The sequence below is a fragment of the Pseudocercospora fijiensis genome, assembly GCF_000340215.1.
Source record: "Pseudocercospora fijiensis CIRAD86 unplaced genomic scaffold MYCFIscaffold_7, whole genome shotgun sequence".
NCBI classification, from domain to species: Eukaryota; Fungi; Ascomycota; class Dothideomycetes; order Mycosphaerellales; family Mycosphaerellaceae; genus Pseudocercospora; species Pseudocercospora fijiensis.
The window spans coordinates 4,375,124-4,395,113 of record NW_006921538.1 but is presented as its reverse complement, the minus strand read 5'-3'; the positions used below and the strand labels follow the sequence as shown (position 1 = coordinate 4,395,113).

Genomic DNA, 19,990 nt, shown 5'->3' with positions numbered 1-19,990 from the left:
ACAGTACCGTGTGTGTTATAGTGCCTACGACTCAGTCAAATTCTGAGTGCAGCGGTGTCAAGTAAGCGATAGAGAGGAAGTGCTTTTGCCGGGATAGATATATGTATTCTACCGCTTGCTTGCTTGCTTGATGACCTTTCCCAACTCCTTACACGCGATGAAAGATTGCAAAATCCTCGGCATGCCGAGACATGTCGCGCGCAATCTGCTCCATCGTTTCGCAGATGTACTGCAGCCCTTGAACCATCGTCGTTTCTGACTGTCTGCCGGTGGAAGACATGCGCATTGTTGATGGTAGGCGAGAGAAAAAGAGCATTGCACTTGTCTGGTCCACATGCAAGCCGCCGCCGGACTGCAGCGAGAGTCTGTAGTTGTTCGCCAGTTGCAGCAAGCGACGACTGGCGGTACAAGTCTGATCGATCGCATTCAGTAACAAGGCCGATCGCATGAGCCGTTCCTCTCTCATTGTAGGTAGGTATCTGTTGAACTTGGGTCCCGAAATGCCCGATGCCTTGTGCAGGGACGAATCCACAAGGTCGGATTCGGAGAGACGACGTGGGCTACGACTATGCTGAATGACTCTGTTTGGCCAGGTTGTGTCCGAAACGACCACCGCCGTTTGACCCGAGCTCGCACACTGGTTGCTGATGATGTTTGCGATCAGGCTGATGCTGCTTGCGATGAGTAGCAAGACTACCATGCGCGGACCTGCCGAATGACAGTGGCATGCGAAGCACTCTGCCGTGGTACTGAGAACAACTCGGGTACTAGAGAGAGTGTCTTCCAGCGTATCTACTGTTTGTGCCATATACGAAGAAGTTGCCAATCGGGACAAGCCAAGTGACAGGTTGGAAATACAATTACATATGTTGGACCGTGGGAGTTGAGGATCGAGTGCAGACATATCTGTGAGCATATCCATCGATGAGATATCCGAGGGCTCCGCTGGGTTCGATGCTTCGAATGTCGTCTGATGCTCATGCTCAAGAAGCTGTTCGTTCTGCTGAATTGCCGCATGAGCGGCCGCTCGTCGTTCATTATCACTGACTGCATCAGGTTAGCTTCTACATCATCAGTTCCAAACGAAGGAGTCTTACTTATCGGCTGGAAAGGAGTTACCGTTACTGCAGGACTGAGTAGGCCCGGAATGAGAGTGGAATCGGAATGAAACTCAGACTCGACTTCGTACAGGTCAGAGTCCATTGCGTCGTCAAACGCGGAGTTTCCGCCACTCTGGCCATCGAGCATGTCTCCAACATAGGGATCATTCGACTGGAGGTGCAAGAGGCTCTCGTTCTGGGAGCTTGTGCCATTCTCGCGGGCAGACGTTTCGGTCCTTGATTGCAATTCAGGGGCGGAAGTCGTCATGTCCCGGATAGATGGCGCACCTCCGCCGTCGGTGATCGATCGCAAGTCCAGCTCAACTTGAAACTGCTGGACGCGCTCGAGAGTCTTCCTATTACGAGCCCCTCGTGGTCGACCAGTGTGCCTCGTATAGCTGTACGAGCAGGCCATGTTAAGCGAGCTGCAGCTTGAGCACTGCTTCCCTCCCGAGCACTTGATCTTGGAAGTATGGCAGAAGTCGCAGGCTGCGCGAAGCCTTCGGGACATGATGACTAACTAAACCATTCACTAGTCGCTGACATGTGACATAGGATAAAGGCGCGTGCCCGTCACGCCAAGGCTCTCAGGGGCGGCTCTTGGGACTTAAATACGCCGTGGATGAAGAGACAGAAAGCTATCCTAGACGGCCTCCTGAGATTTTATCTTAAACAGAACCGGGAAATGTTGGAGGGATGTTACTAGACATGCAGCGGGAACATCAAATGCTTTAGAGATGTAAAAACCTTAGTAACAGCAATAGCAATAGCAAATAGCAAATAGTAAAGTCAAATTAGCAATAGTAACAGTAATAGCAACAGCAATCTCAGGAAGAAGTCCATAGTAATAGTAATAGCAATAGTAAAATAGCAATTACTATTTGCTATAGCGGTTACTATTTGTTTGAAGATAGTATAGGATATACTGTCTTTACTAATATATTGCTAAGAATAGTATACTAGTAAAAGTATAGTAATTACTATTTTACTATTACTATTACTATTGCTATTACTATTACTATTACTATTACTATTTCTTAAAGGTCTCTAGTAATAGTAAAAGTAATAATAATAGTAATTACTGTAGTAATGTTACTATTACTATAGTAATTACTATTTACTAGTTTACTAAGGTTTTTATATCTCTAAAATGCTTTTAGCAATTAGTATATTTCCTACGGTTCTCGGCTATATCCGTAGCTTAATCAAATTAGCGGCAAACGCCGCTCGCTAGCTAAGCGAGCGGTAACTTAGGCGTAAAAGGCTTTATAAAGCCGCGGCCCGCGGGTAGTTCCTAGACAATAGCGGGCGTTACGGCGGGATGCGATAGTTAGGTCGAGCAGTCGCGCCTTGCCGAGGCTAGGATGCTTCTAGGAGTAGTTAGCTACCGAGTACTAAGTACCTACTTCTATATTTCTACGAATAACCCGAGAACTACTATATAAAGCATTAGCTCTCTATATATTTCGAAAGCTTTCCTATTTTATATTTATATACTTAGGTTTTCTATAGGATATTTTATAAATTTTATAATAGTTTAAGTTACTTTAAAGCTAAGTGTTTAATATAACAAAACGTATTTAAGTACTAAAAGTCATAATTAAAATTACTCTACTAGTAGAGTATATTAACACTAATAGAGTATATTACTAGCTAGTAGTTTAATAAATATATTAAAATTATAAAGCTAGTACTACTATTAGTAATAGTAGAAAACTCTATAATATAATTTAGACTATATCAAAGAGTTTTAAGCTAATTAGTAGTAGAATATATTAGTTTCCTCCCTTACTATACTAGTCTTACTAGTCTTTCTTATAGTAATTAACTTTATAGTATTATTTAGATAATAGTAAATTAAATCGCTAGAATATAATAAAGATATATATATAAACTACGTTTATATACTTTATATAATTATTTCTAATAAGTCGCTCTACTACCTAATTCCTTTCTAAAGTACAATATAATAGCTTCTTAGTACGCTATAGGCTTGTAGTTCTACGATACCCTAGGCGTCGTCGCTACGATTAGGCAATTACGTTTATAGGCATTAATAATTATATAATCGAGAACCTAAACTAAAGGTACGGGATGTAATATCTATAATATATTACTATATATCCGCATCCTACGATACAAAGGCGATTGCTAGGCATATCTAGCTTTCGTAATACCGTCTAACGGAATAGCGCCTTAATCTACTATCTATCGACTAAGTTAAAGAATAGCTAAGTATACGAACAATCGCTCGTATAACTATAACTATGCAACTTGTATACTAGATACTATAGATAGGGAAGCTTTTTATATACTATATTTAACTTTTATTTGCCGTTAGACCTAGCTACTAAACCGAGCCCTAGCTATCTGCCTAAGCCCTAGTATAACCCGATACTAGTACTATTATAGAATCGCCTTTATATAGAATTACGTGCTCTTTCTACCTAATATAGCCTATTTCCGTTCTTAGTTAGTATTATTAATAGGCGCGTAGCGCGTTACTTAGGAAGTCGTACCTCGAATTCTACTATAGGCCTAAAATTCGTATTTCTTCCCTCTTTTGTAGTAGATTGCCTAGTAACTATCGAAAATAGCTAAATCTCTATTATACGACGAGTTTCTTAATAGTCTTATTACTAGCGGCGCGGCGGAGGTAGAGGCGGCAGTAGAAGAAGGCGCGCTCTCGGCGATAGAAGGTACAGAAGATATAGAATACACAGAAGGTGTAGAAGGTATAGAAGGCGTAGATGGCGTAGAAGGCGCGCTATCGGCGGCGGCGGATATTAAAGAGGTAGAAATAGTAATAGAAGGCGCGCTCTTAGTAGTAAAAGGTATTAAAGGTATTAAAGGCGCGCTAGTAGATATTAAGTTATAGGGAGAGGTCTAATTTATCTCGGAGATACGTATTCGAGGTCGCTCGCGCTTACTGTCGCTACCGCGTAAGCGTATTAATCTACTAGATTATCGGTTAGTATTACTACGCCCTTAGAAGTACCTATTTTTACTAAAGGAACGCTCTCGTAGTCTAATACCGCGCAAGTCGCGATTTCTATTATATTAAGCCCTCGAGTCGTACGTCTATACCTTCGGAAAGGCGACTAGATTCGAATTTAAGTAGTATAAGCCGTAGAAGAATAAGGATAGTAGTCTTAAGTATTGCTACCGCTAGGCATATAGTTACTTCGGCTTACTAGAGAAGCGTACCTAGAAGGAAGGTATAATAAAGCGGAAGTTAACCTTAAAGAAGATAGGTTATAAGTTCTACTTCTACGTAGTTGCTATCGACCCTAGCTAGCCTAAAGGTTAGTAGGTTATTCGCTATTCTATAGAAGAAGACTATTGTTTCTATAAGTATAAGAAGGACGACGTTATTGCCCTTACTACCTATAGAAGGTAGTTAAGAATAGTATAGTTCCTTAAGTAACTAGAGCGGCTTTAGTAAGCCCGAATACTAACCTCGAAGATTATAGTATACTTTCGAGGCCGTATTATTCTACTAAAGCCGAAGGACATTAATAATATCGCCTAGACTCGTAATATTAAGGCACGTCGATAGCTAAACTAGGCTAAACGTATAGTTTAGTTACTAGACGACTATACTATATTTTACGATATTCTTAAGAACCCGGAAAATAGAGCTATTCGGTATATAGTTGCCCTCTATCCTCGCTTAATAGAGGCCTTTAAGAATACGCTATATACGCTTATCCTAGATACGATATACTCTACTAATATCTATAACCTCGAGTTAATAGATATTGTTAGCGCTAGTCCTATAAATAATACTATTAAATTAGGCATTAGCCTTATCTGTCCGAAGCGAGATAAACTAGACTTTGTTACGCTCTTAAAGGCTATCCGGAAGGGCCTTAGATAAGCCGATTACGCTATACTATCGGTTATTAGTACTAACTATAAAGAAGCTCTTATAGGTGCTATTAAGGAGATATTTCCGAAGTCTACTAATATCGTATATAACTAGCATCTATAATAAGATATATTAACTCGAGTCCGTAAGGAACGAGGCGAATTTAGTTAAGTTAAGAGCGACGGTTATTAGATAGACAGCCCTTAAACTAGCAAGTTTCTATAGCTCTTTGCGTATACTATCTATAGTTAGACTATATAGGAGTTTAATAAGAACGTAAAGAAGTTAGACAACGTATATCCTATATTTAAGACCTATCTTTATAATTACTAGTAGCAATATAAGGCTTATATTGTCGACTACTAGACTAACGAGGTTCTTTACTTTAGTTATAAAACAACCTCTCGAGTTAAATCTACCTATAGCCGCATTAAATAGTAGCTTAACTATAGTAGCCGCTACGATATCTTTACGCTATTCGAGAGCCTATTATAATAGTAGTAAGAAGGTTACAACCGCCGTCGTATTACCCTTACTAAGAACCTTAAGAGGTGTAATAAGGCACTAAATAGACTATTTAAGGCGAGTGTATCTCGTATAATAAGCGACTATTACTTACTCGAGGTAAAGGCACTATATTTACGAGCTAACGACCTTCTACTTACTATAACTAACGATAATAGCAACGAGTTAAAGCACTTAGCGTCCTCGTATAGCTATCTATAGTGCTACTATAACGACTACCTTAGTAAGACCTATAGTTATCTATATATCTATAACTTAATAAAGCTTATCGAGATAGGCGGCAATTGCGCTATTCTATTACTAAGCTATTTCTATAAGTACTAGTTTATCGACTTCCGTAGAATAGTCTGTTTACGAGAGCTAGAGATAATCTTTAGTAACTACAAACCTCTTACTAGCGGAGCTATGTTATATATAATAAATCGTACTACTATAGTACGCGAATTAGACGACCTAAACGAGATAGTAGTCGCTAAGCGATAGAAGATAGTAATAGCTAGAACGACTAAATTTATACTTAAGCCTAGCGTATTACTTACTTAGCTAAGGACGACCGTTAAGTACTATAAGTACGTAAAGAGCTAATGCCGCACTTGATAATACCCTTACTAGAAGGCTAATCGTGCTTGTAGCTCTACTTACTATATAAGCGGCTTCGAGTAGTATAATCTACGTTAAGAAGCACTTCCGGTTAAACTATAACCTCCTTCTAAGCTAGACCTTCTATAGTAAGAACTTAATAACCTTCGAGTATATAAAGAATAGCGCACTTAGTAGTAGGTTAAATATAGCCGATAGTAGGCGGCGTTGTTTAGATAGTAACGACGATAGGCTACTTAGTAACACTCATAGTACTAGTAATAATAATAATAGTCGCTTATATAGCTAGTAGGACGGCCGCTTTATTACTAGATACTATAGTAATAGCACTATTAGCTCGCTTAGCAATTATACTATTAGTTTACTTAGTAGTAGTATACTAGTTAGTAACTAAGAGACTAGTATAAGCTAGTATATATAGCCTCGCGTAGTTATAAGGCGATAGGTCGTAATCCGCTTAGACCTAAGTAGATAGCTAATAACTAATAATACTTTAAACTTTACTATACTACTAATTTGCTAATAAACTTTAGCTTTATAGCTGCTAGTAGTAGTATAGTAGTAGTTGCCCGGCGAGCGGGGCCTATAGCGACGCGATTATCCGCTTCTATACGCGATTATATATAGAGGGGCCGATCTCGTAATCTCGGGTTGTGCTAGGGCTCGGGCGGGTAGCTAGGGCCGTTAGATCCCTACTACAGTCTAGGGAGCAACCAACAGTCGCACGGCAAGTCTAGATCAAGGTATAGCTGCTTAGTCGTCCGGGTTCTTACGAAGCTACGTAGTCAATCGCTATATTAGCTTAGCAGGCCGTTAGCAAGATGTGGCCCCATTTCTTCGGCTCGGCACTTCAAAGATGGGGTAGTTATCAAAACCAGCTGCATAACAACGCTAGGAGACGCTAATGCAATTGCCGAAAGTAGGAGTAGTTGCCGCCTCGGCTAGACGCCTTTCTCCCCTTACGATTTCAACTTCCGTAGCCTATGCTCCCCGCATTTCCGTATCCATGTATAGGCCTAGAATCTCTATGCATGCCGTCGAGTTCTCAATCCGGGGCTCTATACTTGTAGACTCGCACTACCGGCTTAACCGCGTCTGACTCAGTTCAATATATCGCATACAGCCTGACGTTCTTCGTCAGCCGTTCGTCCAACGAGCATTGTCAGTGACTTTCCCTTCCATTAACCCCCTTGCTAGGGACACGATCTCCAGACGATAGCAGACTAAGAGGTCGCTCTTGGAAAGGCTGAAAGTTCGACTATCGAGATCGCAGAAACGACTAGTGCCCTAGATACGATCGAGGAGACCAAGCCCTTCACCTTCGCGTTGCTTTCTACTGCGGCCACTGCGATCGATAGCATGCCCTCTGGAGATGTCATCTGTATCATTTCTAGCGTCCTTGTCGGTAACCGACCCTTGTGACCGCAAGTCACTAGCTCAGGAAACGAGGCCATCGCCGTACTCTAGGCTGCTGGAGCTATAGCCGATGCCATCATTTATCAACTCTAGCGCGAACGTTAACAACCCCCACTAGCGTCATGTATACAAAGCCTGAGCTTCACGCTCCGGCGAGCGGTATCTTGTGAGACCAATTCCATTCTTGAAGGGCGGTCGGCATTAGCGGAGCTCGAAATCGACAACCAAGTCACGAGCATTGTCGTGTAGTACCGCTTCCAAAGAATCGATATCACCAAGCTCGAGATCCACGTCTACCTGAAAGGCTCCGCTCTGTGATTGTCGTAAGATCGCAGCGGGTGTCTTGTGACGACCCAGATGGGACGGCATTGAACGGCCTATCCAATCTGTTTCGCAACTCCGATAGCAATAATCATCCAGTCGCGATCAGCAGTGTGCGGTACAAATTGAAAATCTATTGGGCGTGTGTCTCGACTTCCGTTGCCTCGTCGTCTATGGTCTCGCCAACCGTTGAAGCGGTCAACGCATTGGGTGTAGCAGACGCTCTGCTTTGATTTTGCTCGAAAGTTGTCTCACCGAGTCTTGGCCTACTCGAGACCTGGAAGCCGTAGGAGGCTGGACGGATTGTGTACTGTGGCTTGGGGTGGGCTTTACGGACTTTTTGTACTAGGCCGCTGCTGTGCGCCATCCTCGTCTGTAGGCTTGATCAGTGAGTACTCTATACATAAAACCTCTGCGTCTCAGACTGCGTCTGCACCCTGCACGCCCCGATCTGAAAGAACCATCCCATCTGGCCCATCGAGCATAGCGAAGCTGATCAGGGTAGATTACCTCATATCCAGTGTACGAAAGAGCAGCAATTTATGTATACCGATCAACACCCCCGAGGTCCCAGCATGCTATGCTTCCGAGAGATAGGTGACGCGTTCAACAAGCGAGCATTGGTGCGCTTAGTACATCGTCTTGATCACTGGCAGTAATACGTCTGCTTCGAGAAGGACAAAGTCAACGGACAGTTTGTGAACTCAGCCATCTTCCTTCGTGGTATGCGCATCACTGCAAATCATCTGCCAGCCCTGCTATGTCGATCCCTTGCTACGGATGTGCAAAGGTCAACCTCACCGTCTCATCATACTATTATCGCATCTCTCGCACAAGAGCTGGATGCCTGTCGATGCCAGAGCATAAACCTGCTCTACCAACCCTTTGCAGGACGCAGTCGATTCATCGCATGCTTCGCCTCTACAAGGAGCAGAGAGCAATAGGAAGCAATGGAAAGCAAGTACAAAATGTGAATATAGCAATCGTCAAGGAGGACTGTAGATCCAGAGGGAAATCGGGCTTTTCAACTTTGCTTCTTCAACATCACGTCTCGCTGCCTGTGTCCTGCTTGCAGTGCTTTCTCTCTCATCCATCCGGTGCTGCTCTTCTCTACTCTGAGCAGCTCGCACAATTCTGGGTGATACGCTCTCGCCCAAACCAAATTCAAGCAGCCGGCGCTTTCTCAATGATCCTCGCTGGCGTACAAACCTCCACCAGCCAGACCTTTCGTCTTTGGGTACTCCGCTCGGGAAATAGTCCCAAACTACTCTGACTTGCCCTTCTTCTTCTGCAGATACTCCATCATGTCAACGCCAGAGTGCTTGACGTTAGCTCGAACCTTGGGAAGGCGAGCAAGATGCGCCTTGCGAGCACTCATGGCCTCCTTGATCGCAACAGCCTCCCACTTCGTCCCTTCGCATCCGATATCAATGGCCATGATCGCCACTTGCAGCTTCCCAAGCGTCTCCGGAAGTAGATCTCCAGCCGTCAACGCCTCGACTGGCTGCTTCTCCATCCGCTGGAGAAGGACTGAGCATACCGTGTCGAGCGCGGCGTCCGGCGTGTGAGCCTCGACCTGGATCTCTGGGCGGAACGTCTCCACTCTCCACTTCTCCTCGTGGTCATGCTTTCCGACGATGAGGACCACACATCCGTACCGGTAGTTCGTGAGGTCGCTTTGGTCTTGAATGAGGAACGGAACCGCAACCTCGAGAGAGCGTGAGAACTTGTACTCCCACTCCGGGATCTTCGACTGACTGAACGCCGCCATAGTCTTGCCATTGTGAGCATAGATGTTTGGCGCGTATGGTGAATGACGAAGGTCGAGGACGAGGTGGACTTCCGAAAGAGGCTTACTCAGCTGAGCACTCCTGCTGATGCTGCTGTCGCTTGCGGCGCTGGTGAAGAACTTGAGGGCAGCGTCGCTGTTGAAGGCTTTCGAGGGCTGAGTGATGGTGCCGGATTGGACGATTGCGGTCGCGGCATTTCGAGAGCCGTAGAAGATGGCGACGTATACGTGGAGAGGGGATGGTATATTGTAGATGTGCTTCTCTCGACCGGCGCAATGGAGCTGGATGCAAGCAGGACGTCCAGTGCTGATGTCTTTCGCGATTCGCTTGGCGGTGATGGTGGAGCCGGACGTGGTATTCGAGGCCATATTGTTGTCGTTGGCGGTGGCGGTGGTGGTGGTGGGAGGTTGGGGAGTAGTCATGCTGTTCGTCGCTTCTTGACTGAGTTGAGGAGAAGGTCTCAGCGGGCACAAAGAAGATTGTTCGAGTCGGTGTTGTGCAGCAAACTTCTCTTGCAGGAAAGAGGTCTTGCCGAACTCAGAGACAGGTAGAAATGTTGAAGCACCGTTTGAAACACGCCCGGACCGGGCCGAAAAAGCACTCGCTTCACTCAAGTGGAGCTGGCTGGCCCCCTTCGTTGCCTTACATCCTCCAACTTTGGCCTTGGCGTGACTATCCATTTCAAAGAGATCTGATAGGATCCACGACACTCCGAGTTGCCATCTCTCGCGTACAGCCTCGATATCTGGGCCAGCGTTATTCCGTTCGCAATCGCACGTCTGCCGCTTCCCAAGACTCGAAATCATAACACGAAACCTTACACATCGCATCCTCACGCGTGGCACGATGAAGGCGTTTGAAATCAGTCATCGAGTCGAGGTTGTATACCCGTCGAACGTGCCGATCAATACACTGAGCGACTATACTGCCACAATTACCTTACCAACGAAAAACGCCTCCATCCGATACCAACCAGGAGACGTCACTGCCTGTCCAGAGGCTGCCCAGAACACCACAGGATACGATGAAGACATTGCAATGTTCTCGTTCGGAGCAGCTCGCATCACTACGGCAGAGAACATCGACCTGATGACTCTAGGCATGCCCGACACATCTACGGCAACACCAATGCGACTTGTTCAGGATATGGCGTTGATTACGCAATGGGCAGGATGGTCATATATCTTCATCACCACGTATCGGGCGACGAATGGCGAGCGGAAGATCGGAATAACATGCGACACGCGGATCTGCATGAGGCATGGCGCAGGGAAAGACATGAAGCATCACTACCAATTCGAACTTGAAGCTTTCCTTCTGATCTTTGGACAACCGGACCAGCGAAAGCTGTCTCCAGTTTGGATCAATGACATCCTGGACATGCTGCGTCGGGAGTCAGACTTCGCCGTTGTCTGCTATGAGATGCATAGGCGTGCGACTGGACAGCTTCAAGAAGACATACCTTGGAAACCACGTCGATCTCTTGAGCGATGGAGCATCATGCTTCCCGGAGTCGTCACGGCCGCACGACCTACAGCTGGGGATGCGACTTGCCCAATCTGCTTCGAGGACTACGATAGCCTCTTTCGGCGGCCAGTATCTTTGCCATGCAGTCCCATACACGCCATGTGCTTCGACTGCGTGGTCAGCCACTGTCAATCCCAGGGAGAGGACGCCAGTTGTCCGCACTGTCGAACCGCCATACTAGCGGACCCAAAGTGGTTCAAATATCTGCGACACGGCCTGAATCAGAACGGCGATTTTTTCCCAGACCCGCGCTTCACGTACTGGGAAAATTGGGAGCGAAGCTGTGCAGACCTTGATGAGCTGATGGCCGAAGACGACGACACTCTCATCACTGTGCATCCTCAGCGCGCGCTGCAAGTACTTTCGCTTCTCCTTTGCAAAGCTCGGTCCGAGCGATTCGCTTCCACTCCCAGAGGACTATCGCCTGCAGACTTCCCTGAGATGGATCTCGTCGAACAAACGATCAGAAATGGCATAATCTTTATGCGAAGGAAAGTCCTCCGAGTCTCAACGATCTCGGCTTATCTTATGCGTCAAGTGACCGGCAAGCTTCTTGATGCTTTCCTGGAATCTGAAGTACATACCCTGTACTCAGACGACAACTTGACCAGCATGATTCTTGAACCACGAGATTGGGACATCTTTCTGGAGCAACGACCGGGCTTTTACAGATTTGTTGAGAGAATGATCAGTCGGACTCTGCGATTCATGTATATGCGATCTTGCAATTGCGGGAATCCAGAGCTTCACAGTCACGGCTGGAGGATGTTTTACGATGAAAAGGCGTTGTTAGATGGCAAGTAATGCAGAGTATACCATTGAGAGGATGTTGATAACAGAGATTATGCAGCCGGATAGCATAGCTTCCCAAAGGCTGAACATATAAGACAAACCTTTCTCGGGGCGAGATCACATAAGCACGCTCGCTGAGACGTGCTATAGCGATGCAGCTCAGAGACCGACTGCGCACAGCTGATTGTGGCGGCCGTAAGGAAGCACCTTCAGGCTTTGAGCTCTTGATTTCGTTCTTCGATTAAGTCAGCTCGCTGAGACGTATCACAGCGATGCAGCTCAGATACCGCTTGAGCACACCTAACTGTCCCCACCGTAAAGAAGCACCTGCAGGCCGTGAGCTCTTGATTGAGCTTTTCGATCAACCTAAGAGAGTTGCTTATTAGGATCGGCTCTCGAAAGGCTTTGTTGCGGAGCTACGCTATTCTCAGTGCCGCATGGTTGGCCTTTGCGTAGAAACCGAAGCAGGACTGGGGTTGGGGTACTCCTTTACACACCTTAGCTCACCTAGCTCGCCTTTATGGTCAGAGTGATGCAGCTCAGATACCGTCTCAGCGCAGCTAATTGTGCCGACCGCAAGGAAGCAGGCCGTGACCTCTTGAGCGAGCTCTTCCAGTAACTCAACTTGCTAACGGGTAGCAGCTCTAGAACTGCTTTGGTATAGAGCTACGCTCTTGCTAGTACCGCATTTTTGGCCTTTGCTTCGAAACTGAAGCAGGAAGTCTTTCCGATGCTCGTGAAACTTTCAAGGGTTTTATATGGCTTAGTAGGCTTCTAGCAGTTCTCGGTGCCTTCTCCGCAACTCTTTGAACTAAGGATTCAGGACCCAATCCAGCGAGGGCAGTGCTATTCTATACATTGGAGACTACTCTACCAAAGTGATATATCGATACAACTCTGGCATTTGTCGGCGCCTTCCCTGCACTCTCTTGAACCAAGGATCCAGGCTTCAATCTAGCGAGAGTAGTACTACTCGCTACATTGGAGACAACTGCGCCAAAGTGCTTTATCTATTGAGCTCCACGTTGCCGAGGGAAAGAAGACTTACTAGAAGCGTATCGAGAGTTTCAACAAGAGCGGCCACTCCTAGCCTCGTATCTGTGCTTCTTTCGAGAGTGCTCCGGGTGTGCACGCTTTGTCTGCTTTGGAAACAATAGAAGCAGCTGAGACCACTACCGGGCAGCAACTCATCTATAGAGAAGCCACACGACAAGCGTCCTCTTCGTCGATCTGCACGCCAAAGAGGAAAAGGTGCCCTTGAAGCCGAAAAGGATGCAGGTGCTCCTCCAGACTCAGATGATGATGTTGAGCCTGAAGCCAGCTCAGATCTTCAAGAATCGGTAACAAAGCGAATTGACCTAAGCGAAAAGAACAGCTCTCAGCTCGAGATGCTCCACCGCAACGACGTTAAGATTGGAGGAGGTGTTGTGACGCTGACCGATGAAAAGCTACGCCCAGTCAAGTTCGTCGACCACAACACAGCCGTCTACAAGTACGGCGGCTGGGTGTACCGTCCAATGCTTGATAACAACATCATCTAGCGCGAAATATCGATTCTGGTTCCCATCATGCTTTGCAATAGGCGATCTGCTCTCAATGCTCCGACTCGGTACCTGTTGAGACGCATTTGTCTGGCTTTACGTGTTGTCGAGAACATTGATGAGCAGTACAAACTGCATTTGGTTCACAGCACGGAAATTGAGAATGGTGGGGAGCATCTCAAGTTTCGGACACGCCTACGAGGGACTGGTGCCTATGCGTCTGGATTGCCTCCACTAATGAGTGTCGACAAGGTCTCATTCAGTATCAATTAGGGAGCGGAGGAGATTGAGACGGTGATGCAAGCTCGCATTTGCGTCAGGGATAGTTGTCCGGAGTGCAAAGATGAGGAGGATGCTTGATGAGGATTGAAAAATGGCAAGGCATTTGATGAATGGGCCCACTAGAGCACTCAGTGGAGTTTCTTCTTTCACTGTTGATGGCAGAAGCCATAGTGAGCTTGCGAACATGGGAGTGTTGACTCCCTGTCTTGCCCCAAAAGACTGGCCTTTGTCAGCATCGCTTTCAACAATGCAATGTCTACTCTTTTACCCCAGAAGAACGACGTTGATTCGAGGATGTGCTGGTCCTATTCAGGCCTTCTCTATCTGCCGATGCAAGCTATGGCTTAGACATGCTGTTCTTGATCGCTCAAAGATCTCGTTGTGGTCTTCTTGCTAGCAGCAATCAACATTTGGGGATAAAGGGCTTAGGCCGCTCGCACTCAGCTTTTCCTGGGCATGAATCTCCAGTGCAAGAAGCAGCTGTAGAAGCAGAAACCAAAATGCATTGATCTATACTGTCTTACCTTTGATATATCGAGTTCTGTGGCGAGGTAATGCATTTTTTGCGCGAAACTCGAAAATCATGTGAAAGTGAATGGCGTTGCCCGTGACAGCTTGGCGCTGCAGGCATCGAAGTCACGCATGGGTGAAACGCGTTTGCGACTTCCTGTCTCTCTCTTTATAAACACACCCTCGACCTCAGATTTACTCCAAGACTTGCTCTTTCGGATCAAGCCCTTCATACAACGACGCGACCTCGCACACATCACTAGAAGAACGACTCACCTACCGCAACCGCCCTCACCCATAGAACAAAACTCCTTATCCCATCCACCATCTCTCCGCAAACAGCTAAGACTGCCGCCGAATATGCCGCCAAAGACAGGAGAGCCCAAGGCTCGAAAGCCAGGCAAGCCTCGAACCAATCGTCCAACGAGCCTCTTCCGCGTCGATTGGTCGACTGAGATGGAGGCGCTCTGCTTCTTGCTCGGTGTCTACTACAACCTCTACCGTGTCGATAGGGATGTTCTGGAGCAGATCGTCCATCGCGCGTTTCCCATTTTCAAGAGAGCGCGCAAGGTCGCAGCATCGTTCTATGACCGCATCGACTTTCGCTGGAGCCCAGGCCGCCAGAGAGAGAGTTGGCACAAGATCGACAGACAGGATGAGCGCAGCCGATACCATGGCACCCCATTCACGCAAAACCAGCTGAACGACTTGGCCACCATCAACGGCGTCGTCAATAGCTGGGCAGCTCACCTGAACAAGACACTCACGCCAGTCGCTGGCGTCGGTCTGGACTTCAGCAACGGTGTCGCTGATCCAGCTGGCATCTTGCACGACTTGACCGACTCACCTGGCACCAAGCGGACGGCACTCGTTCCAGGGGAGCAGCTTTCGACGGCCTTGAGGAACAAGCTGGAGAGTCACTGGGGCGATCCAATCCATGGTTTCACCTTGACGTCTACACTTGCGCCAGGCCAGTCACCGCCGAACCCCATCCCCACGAGAGCAGTTGCCAAGCCACGAAAGACTAAGACGGCGACACAGAAGAAGCGCTCGCAGGAAGAGGCGGAAGACGAGTCGGACGGCGAGGGCGAGGGCGAGGGCGATGACGAGAGCTACGCCGCAGCGCCAGTCCGCAATCGAACGAAACTCCAGGCTCCAGCGAAGTCACCGAAGGAGTTGCCGAAGAGTCGGAAGCGCACTCGTGTGGAGAGCAAGGACGAAGAGAGCGATCACGAAGCCGAAGACGAGCCAGGACCGAGCTCTGTGAGTGACGAGGATGATTGGCAGATGTGCATGGCGCACTACGACAGCCTGATCTTCGACGACAACGAGGTCCGCTTCAAGCCTGGCAGTGACTTTCCCGACAGCTTCAGCTATCCAGACGAGGATGTCTACAAGTTCGGCGGCTACATCTACGGCATCACCCTCGATGAGAACTCACCTCCAGAGCTCGTTGACTCACTGGATGCCGATCGCACGTCTGCAGTCATCACGGTCTGCAATACCGATGTCTGCGACAAATGCCAGGGTCCGGTGAAGGAAGATGGCGAAAAGACGACCTTCGATGCCAAGCATAGCTGGGATATCGTCTACCGCAGCCAGATTGCCGAGACTTCTGACGGTCGCTATGTTTTCGTCGGCACCCAGGGCGGCAAGGTGCCAAATTACACCACCAAGCTGCCTTCGAACTTTGTCGAGAAAGAGGTGGCAATGGGTCGCAAGAGAAATGGAGAGCCGGATGAGGAGACGGTTTTCAAGGTCTTGGTATGCGATGAGGAGGACGAGGAGGAGGAAGAAAATGATGGCGTTGAGGAGGACTTCCAGGACCGGTTTCTGTTGAATGACCTTGGTAGCGCGTTCTGAAATCGCGGCCAAACTCAGGGTGTTTGTGCTTGATGAAAAAGCAGCAAGGAGGTGGCGAGCATGATATTTCCAGCCGAAGTGTTTGAAACGCCAAGGTCTGCATGACACAGGATACAATGAGCCTCAGTGGCTCGTCGCTGTATTTCGAATGATTGAACTTTAACAACTGCAGGATTGATCTCTTGATTCCTTGTTGTCTTTCTTTATCCAAGCGCGTTCTTTGCTAAGCTGCGTGTTCTCAGGATGAGACTTGCAACAGCCAACTCATCCGGTAGCCAAGCTTGAGCGAGCGCAATCTGGTATATGGTCAACGGAAGTGATGTTGATTGGGATCGCTGGCTGGCTGCTGAGGGGTTTCCCACCTTTCCAGCCCTGGTAATCACTCGAGGCTGAGGTTCTCTCCATGCGGATATTGCTTTCCTGCTTCCAAATCGATCTCCAGCTGTTGCGGTCTCGGAGTATGGCAGTCCATCAAGTCTTCTCGTACGTATCCAACGTGAGAATTCACACTGCTATTGCCTTAGCTCATCTTCGCCTCTTGTCCAAGTGGATACAGCGCATGGTCATTTGCCAAAATGACGCTGATTTTGGGTGAGATGGAGCAGAGGATCAGACTCGAAGCTCTTCGCCTCACAGTCGTGACATGATGTATCTATCGAATCTGTCGCCATCAATCGACTGATCACGTTGACTTGCCGATAAACAACGGTGGGCGCGCGAAGTGGGCATCGGCCGATTGAGGCTGAGTGAAGAATAAAGATGGCAGTGATCTCGCTTCTCGTAGATTGCTGAATCGCGGCGCATTGGGGATACTGCGAAGATCTCCGGCGCTGAAGCGAGGTATTGATATCTGAAAGATAGAAGGGTGGACATGCCCGAACCCAAACTTGGCTGGCGCTACTGTGTCTGCAGGTGCTCGTGCGACTTTTAAACGTTTGTTGTGCAAAATGTACGCATGGCATTGCTGGCTGTGCTGTCCGACCAAGACGAAATCATCTGCAGCTCTTTGGTGTCTCGCGTCTCCGAGGTAGTTCTGCCCATGACCAATTGATGAGCTCCTCCTTGAGCGTGTAATCTGCTGTCAGAATGCTAGGCTGTATTGGTCGCAGTGGATAACGCGGTAGGGAAGCTCGTTGATTATGATCCGAGTACGCCGTAAAAGGGGCAATTGAGCGTATTGTCGTTCGCTGGGTGGGAAGATGAGGAAAGACGTACAGCGAAGAGGATTGACAGCCGGGGTGTTCCTTTCGGTGCTGCTGGTCGATGTTGTGTATGTTCTGAAGGTGGCGACTGCTGTGGTACTGCTCAGGGGCCAAAACGGTGCTCGTTGGTAAGGTCTGTAACAACGCGTTGTCAGATCAATGTTAGTTCAGAAAACGTTCCTGCGCTGTCTTCGAGTTGAGTTGCTAAGGCAAGGTATTGCGAGCTGATGGTTGGAGAGGCACTGCAGCGTCCCTGAGCGAGCATCACCTCCGTCTTGGCGGCCAGCACGCCGCGAGCATCAGCAGCAGAGCGACAATACGATACCTCAGATATCTCAACATCCAACCATTAGAAACACTTCAAACTCGCTGCGCTCCTTTGCATAATACATCTCCAAAGTTTGGAAGTGTTTTGGTACACAACGTTGCCTTCTTCCCAATGTAACCTCTCACCAGGGCTGGCTGACTTAAACACACTATATATTTGTAGAAAAAACGCTAACGTACGCCTTCGGGCAATTGGTACGTATTTCCCCTGCACACAATCACAAAAAGGCGCGGCAATGGCTCAGGCGATTTGGCATCGGCGGAAATTCTGGATCTGGACTGGATTGGCGCTAAACGTAATGGTTCTCCATTGGACAGTCCTCTTCGGGGGGTTGATACTTGCCTACTTTTTTTTTGCTTTTTTGTTGCGTGTCAGTACTTATCAGTGTTGAAATGATAATCTTTTGGAAAGGAGAGGGTGTTTGTAATGGCTGCCACCAGTGGGGATCGAACACTCCGACTTTTTTTTGCTGCACGGATTTCCACCTCCGTAGTTGACTTATCCTGACATTGATTTGAACTTGACACCTTTTTGAGCGCTCTCTCACAACTGATCAAGCTCAACCACAATGTCAGGCGTACGCCACTCATGACAAATTCAGCATGATGCGCAGCGGCTTTGTACAATGAAGCATGCCTGCGTGAACGGTCTAGAAAAGTCACTTTCTAGAAGTTGGTATCGAGGATCGAACCCCCAGTCAAATTGATCGGCGTCGAGCCAAGCACCTTCACTATTTCCGCCCCCCGGCGAATTGGGAGACACTTGTTGTCCAACGAATTGCCCGTGGCGATGGCCTTTGAGCAATTTGCTCATCTACAAATGCGAGAGACTGTCTGGTTTCTATTGAAAACAGTATAGCGACAGAACCTCTGTCATGCTCATCGATAAGGGGAGATCGACAGTTCGAAAAGTCTTGGCAGGCTTTGATGATCTATTGGGCAGCGCTCTGTTTGTGCTCACTATCGGACTCGAACGCTGAAAAGGTCCTACAGCCTTCCTTTGAAACACACACCGTCTCGTCATGGCCTATTTACTATCCCCTTGCGACCTTGAGTCAACTACGGCAATCAAAATCTGCAGCATGTCGCAGAGACTAGGCATTCATTTCACGCTTTCGCCTCTCGAATCGACGTCAACGACTAGCTTCAACGCAAATTGCGACGGCGAGCGGATTCTCCGGATCGCACTTCCCTACATCAGACCCTCGAAGGCTACATTATCAAACCCCTTGGTTGGATACAGCATCTGACCCCTGTTGGCCGATCTAGCAGCGGCGAAAGCACCCTCACCCTACACAGCCGAGAACGACCATCTCGCGCCGACCTCGAGCACAGCCATTTTGATATCAGTATCGAAACGCGTATCAGAATTGTCCCTTTCTTTGCCGATTTCAACCGCCGAAGACGACACCGCTCATCCACATCAACTTGAAGCGTCCCCTACTTCGTACGAACCGCGATTTTGAGTCACTTACCAAGTTCTTTGAAGACGAAGAGCGCGCCAAAGCACAAGGGGTCTAACCGCATTGGTGAAGGACACGGGGCCAAATATGCAAGAGATGAACATGGCTGGGGGAAACGGAAACCGAGGCGAGGAATGCGACAGCCTTTTGGAGGCTAGGACTTGACCAAAGAGCCAGCTTCGGATATGCTTATGAATCTGCTTGACACGGTTTCTATACAGACTTCGCATCCATCCCTTGCTTACGAAGCCGCATTGGACTCGAGATCTCGAAGCGCCGTGGCTGGAGAGTTCTCAAGACGAAGCTGCTGAAAGAGAAGATTCAATGTCGCTTTGATGCCAGTAGCGAAGATCCCGTGTCCCAAGGTTTGAGCAAGGGCGTGGGTGAACAGGGTAGCATCTGCTGATTCCCAGCATTGGGAAACGAGTTCGAAAAGGCTCTCCAAAGGCCGCTCACGCGAGAATCTACTCCTTCAAGGCCAGCACGCGATGCTCTAGCTCCACCGGGCAGACTAGACCTGACTTGACTTGCGTCAGAAAGAGTATGAGGCATGTCTGCCCCGATGCGTGAGCAGGGAACAGTTCTGCAACGAATCTCTCGGGAATTGCAATATTCTGATACATGAAGCCGAGACTAGCAGGCTCAGCCTCCCAAAAGCGTTCTCAGCCCTCCGCCATATGTCCACTGACTGCTGACTGCTGACTGCTGACAGGCCCTTCTCACAGCCTTGTCGATGAGACGGACTCAGCTCCGCCAGCCTTGGCAGTATACCACCGGTATCGGGTAAGCTCGACGGCACGTTACCCAGAAAGCTTGTTCTGACTTCCATCGCCCCGAGCCTCTTTCGTCATCGATAACAG

General features: G+C 47.9%; 7 protein-coding genes across 7 annotated transcripts; 3 read left to right on the top strand and 4 right to left on the bottom strand.

Annotated features, from left to right (window-relative positions):
• Positions 1-108: 108 nt before the first annotated feature.
• MYCFIDRAFT_177627 (uncharacterized protein) lies at positions 109-1,810 on the bottom strand (the record flags this gene model as incomplete). The annotated part of the gene is made up of 6 exons (XM_007931385.1): positions 109-126; positions 155-1,003; positions 1,045-1,600; positions 1,627-1,632; positions 1,678-1,738; positions 1,780-1,810. 6 exons carry the CDS (start codon positions 1,808-1,810, stop codon positions 109-111), a joined length of 1,521 nt encoding a protein of 506 aa, XP_007929576.1.
• Positions 1,811-6,909: 5,099 nt separating this feature from the next.
• On the bottom strand, positions 6,910-7,550 carry MYCFIDRAFT_177626 (uncharacterized protein; the record flags this gene model as incomplete). Its single annotated transcript, XM_007931384.1, has 7 exons — positions 6,910-6,974; positions 7,069-7,140; positions 7,197-7,220; positions 7,251-7,271; positions 7,300-7,354; positions 7,404-7,486; positions 7,520-7,550. 7 exons carry the CDS (start codon positions 7,548-7,550, stop codon positions 6,910-6,912), a joined length of 351 nt encoding a protein of 116 aa, XP_007929575.1.
• Positions 7,551-7,634: 84 nt separating this feature from the next.
• On the top strand, positions 7,635-8,777 carry MYCFIDRAFT_177625 (uncharacterized protein; the record flags this gene model as incomplete). The annotated part of the gene is made up of 6 exons (XM_007931383.1): positions 7,635-7,678; positions 7,703-8,021; positions 8,050-8,400; positions 8,427-8,488; positions 8,518-8,595; positions 8,624-8,777. 6 exons carry the CDS (start codon positions 7,635-7,637, stop codon positions 8,775-8,777), a joined length of 1,008 nt encoding a protein of 335 aa, XP_007929574.1.
• A 42-nt stretch (positions 8,778-8,819) lies between these two features.
• MYCFIDRAFT_177624 (uncharacterized protein) lies at positions 8,820-10,687 on the bottom strand (the record flags this gene model as incomplete). The annotated part of the gene is made up of 4 exons (XM_007931382.1): positions 8,820-9,078; positions 9,108-10,418; positions 10,447-10,535; positions 10,571-10,687. The coding sequence occupies 4 exons, from the start codon at positions 10,685-10,687 to the stop codon at positions 8,820-8,822; spliced, it is 1,776 nt and encodes a 591-aa protein (XP_007929573.1).
• A 25-nt stretch (positions 10,688-10,712) lies between these two features.
• Positions 10,713-16,517, top strand: MYCFIDRAFT_177623 (uncharacterized protein; the record flags this gene model as incomplete). Its single annotated transcript, XM_007931381.1, has 27 exons — positions 10,713-11,935; positions 11,962-11,978; positions 12,038-12,083; positions 12,106-12,128; positions 12,156-12,174; positions 12,202-12,316; positions 12,359-12,372; positions 12,399-12,423; positions 12,454-12,557; positions 12,609-12,678; positions 12,713-12,729; positions 12,766-12,966; positions 13,018-13,066; positions 13,100-13,447; positions 13,484-13,745; positions 13,788-13,818; positions 13,865-13,896; positions 13,928-13,955; positions 13,984-14,061; positions 14,103-14,232; positions 14,255-14,303; positions 14,358-14,411; positions 14,469-16,124; positions 16,157-16,216; positions 16,249-16,264; positions 16,311-16,330; positions 16,387-16,517. The coding sequence occupies 27 exons, from the start codon at positions 10,713-10,715 to the stop codon at positions 16,515-16,517; spliced, it is 4,818 nt and encodes a 1,605-aa protein (XP_007929572.1).
• A 24-nt stretch (positions 16,518-16,541) lies between these two features.
• On the top strand, positions 16,542-16,785 carry MYCFIDRAFT_177622 (uncharacterized protein; the record flags this gene model as incomplete). Its single annotated transcript, XM_007931380.1, has 2 exons — positions 16,542-16,634; positions 16,663-16,785. The coding sequence occupies 2 exons, from the start codon at positions 16,542-16,544 to the stop codon at positions 16,783-16,785; spliced, it is 216 nt and encodes a 71-aa protein (XP_007929571.1).
• A 35-nt stretch (positions 16,786-16,820) lies between these two features.
• On the bottom strand, positions 16,821-19,959 carry MYCFIDRAFT_177621 (uncharacterized protein; the record flags this gene model as incomplete). The annotated part of the gene is made up of 23 exons (XM_007931379.1): positions 16,821-17,062; positions 17,092-17,227; positions 17,256-17,475; positions 17,517-17,674; positions 17,707-17,802; positions 17,884-17,957; positions 17,984-18,127; positions 18,154-18,165; positions 18,194-18,210; positions 18,236-18,284; positions 18,331-18,481; positions 18,536-18,665; positions 18,717-18,742; positions 18,779-18,859; positions 18,894-18,932; positions 18,965-19,043; positions 19,079-19,094; positions 19,139-19,184; positions 19,208-19,343; positions 19,376-19,581; positions 19,616-19,791; positions 19,816-19,821; positions 19,854-19,959. 23 exons carry the CDS (start codon positions 19,957-19,959, stop codon positions 16,821-16,823), a joined length of 2,346 nt encoding a protein of 781 aa, XP_007929570.1.
• Between the last annotated feature and the right edge of the window lie 31 nt (positions 19,960-19,990).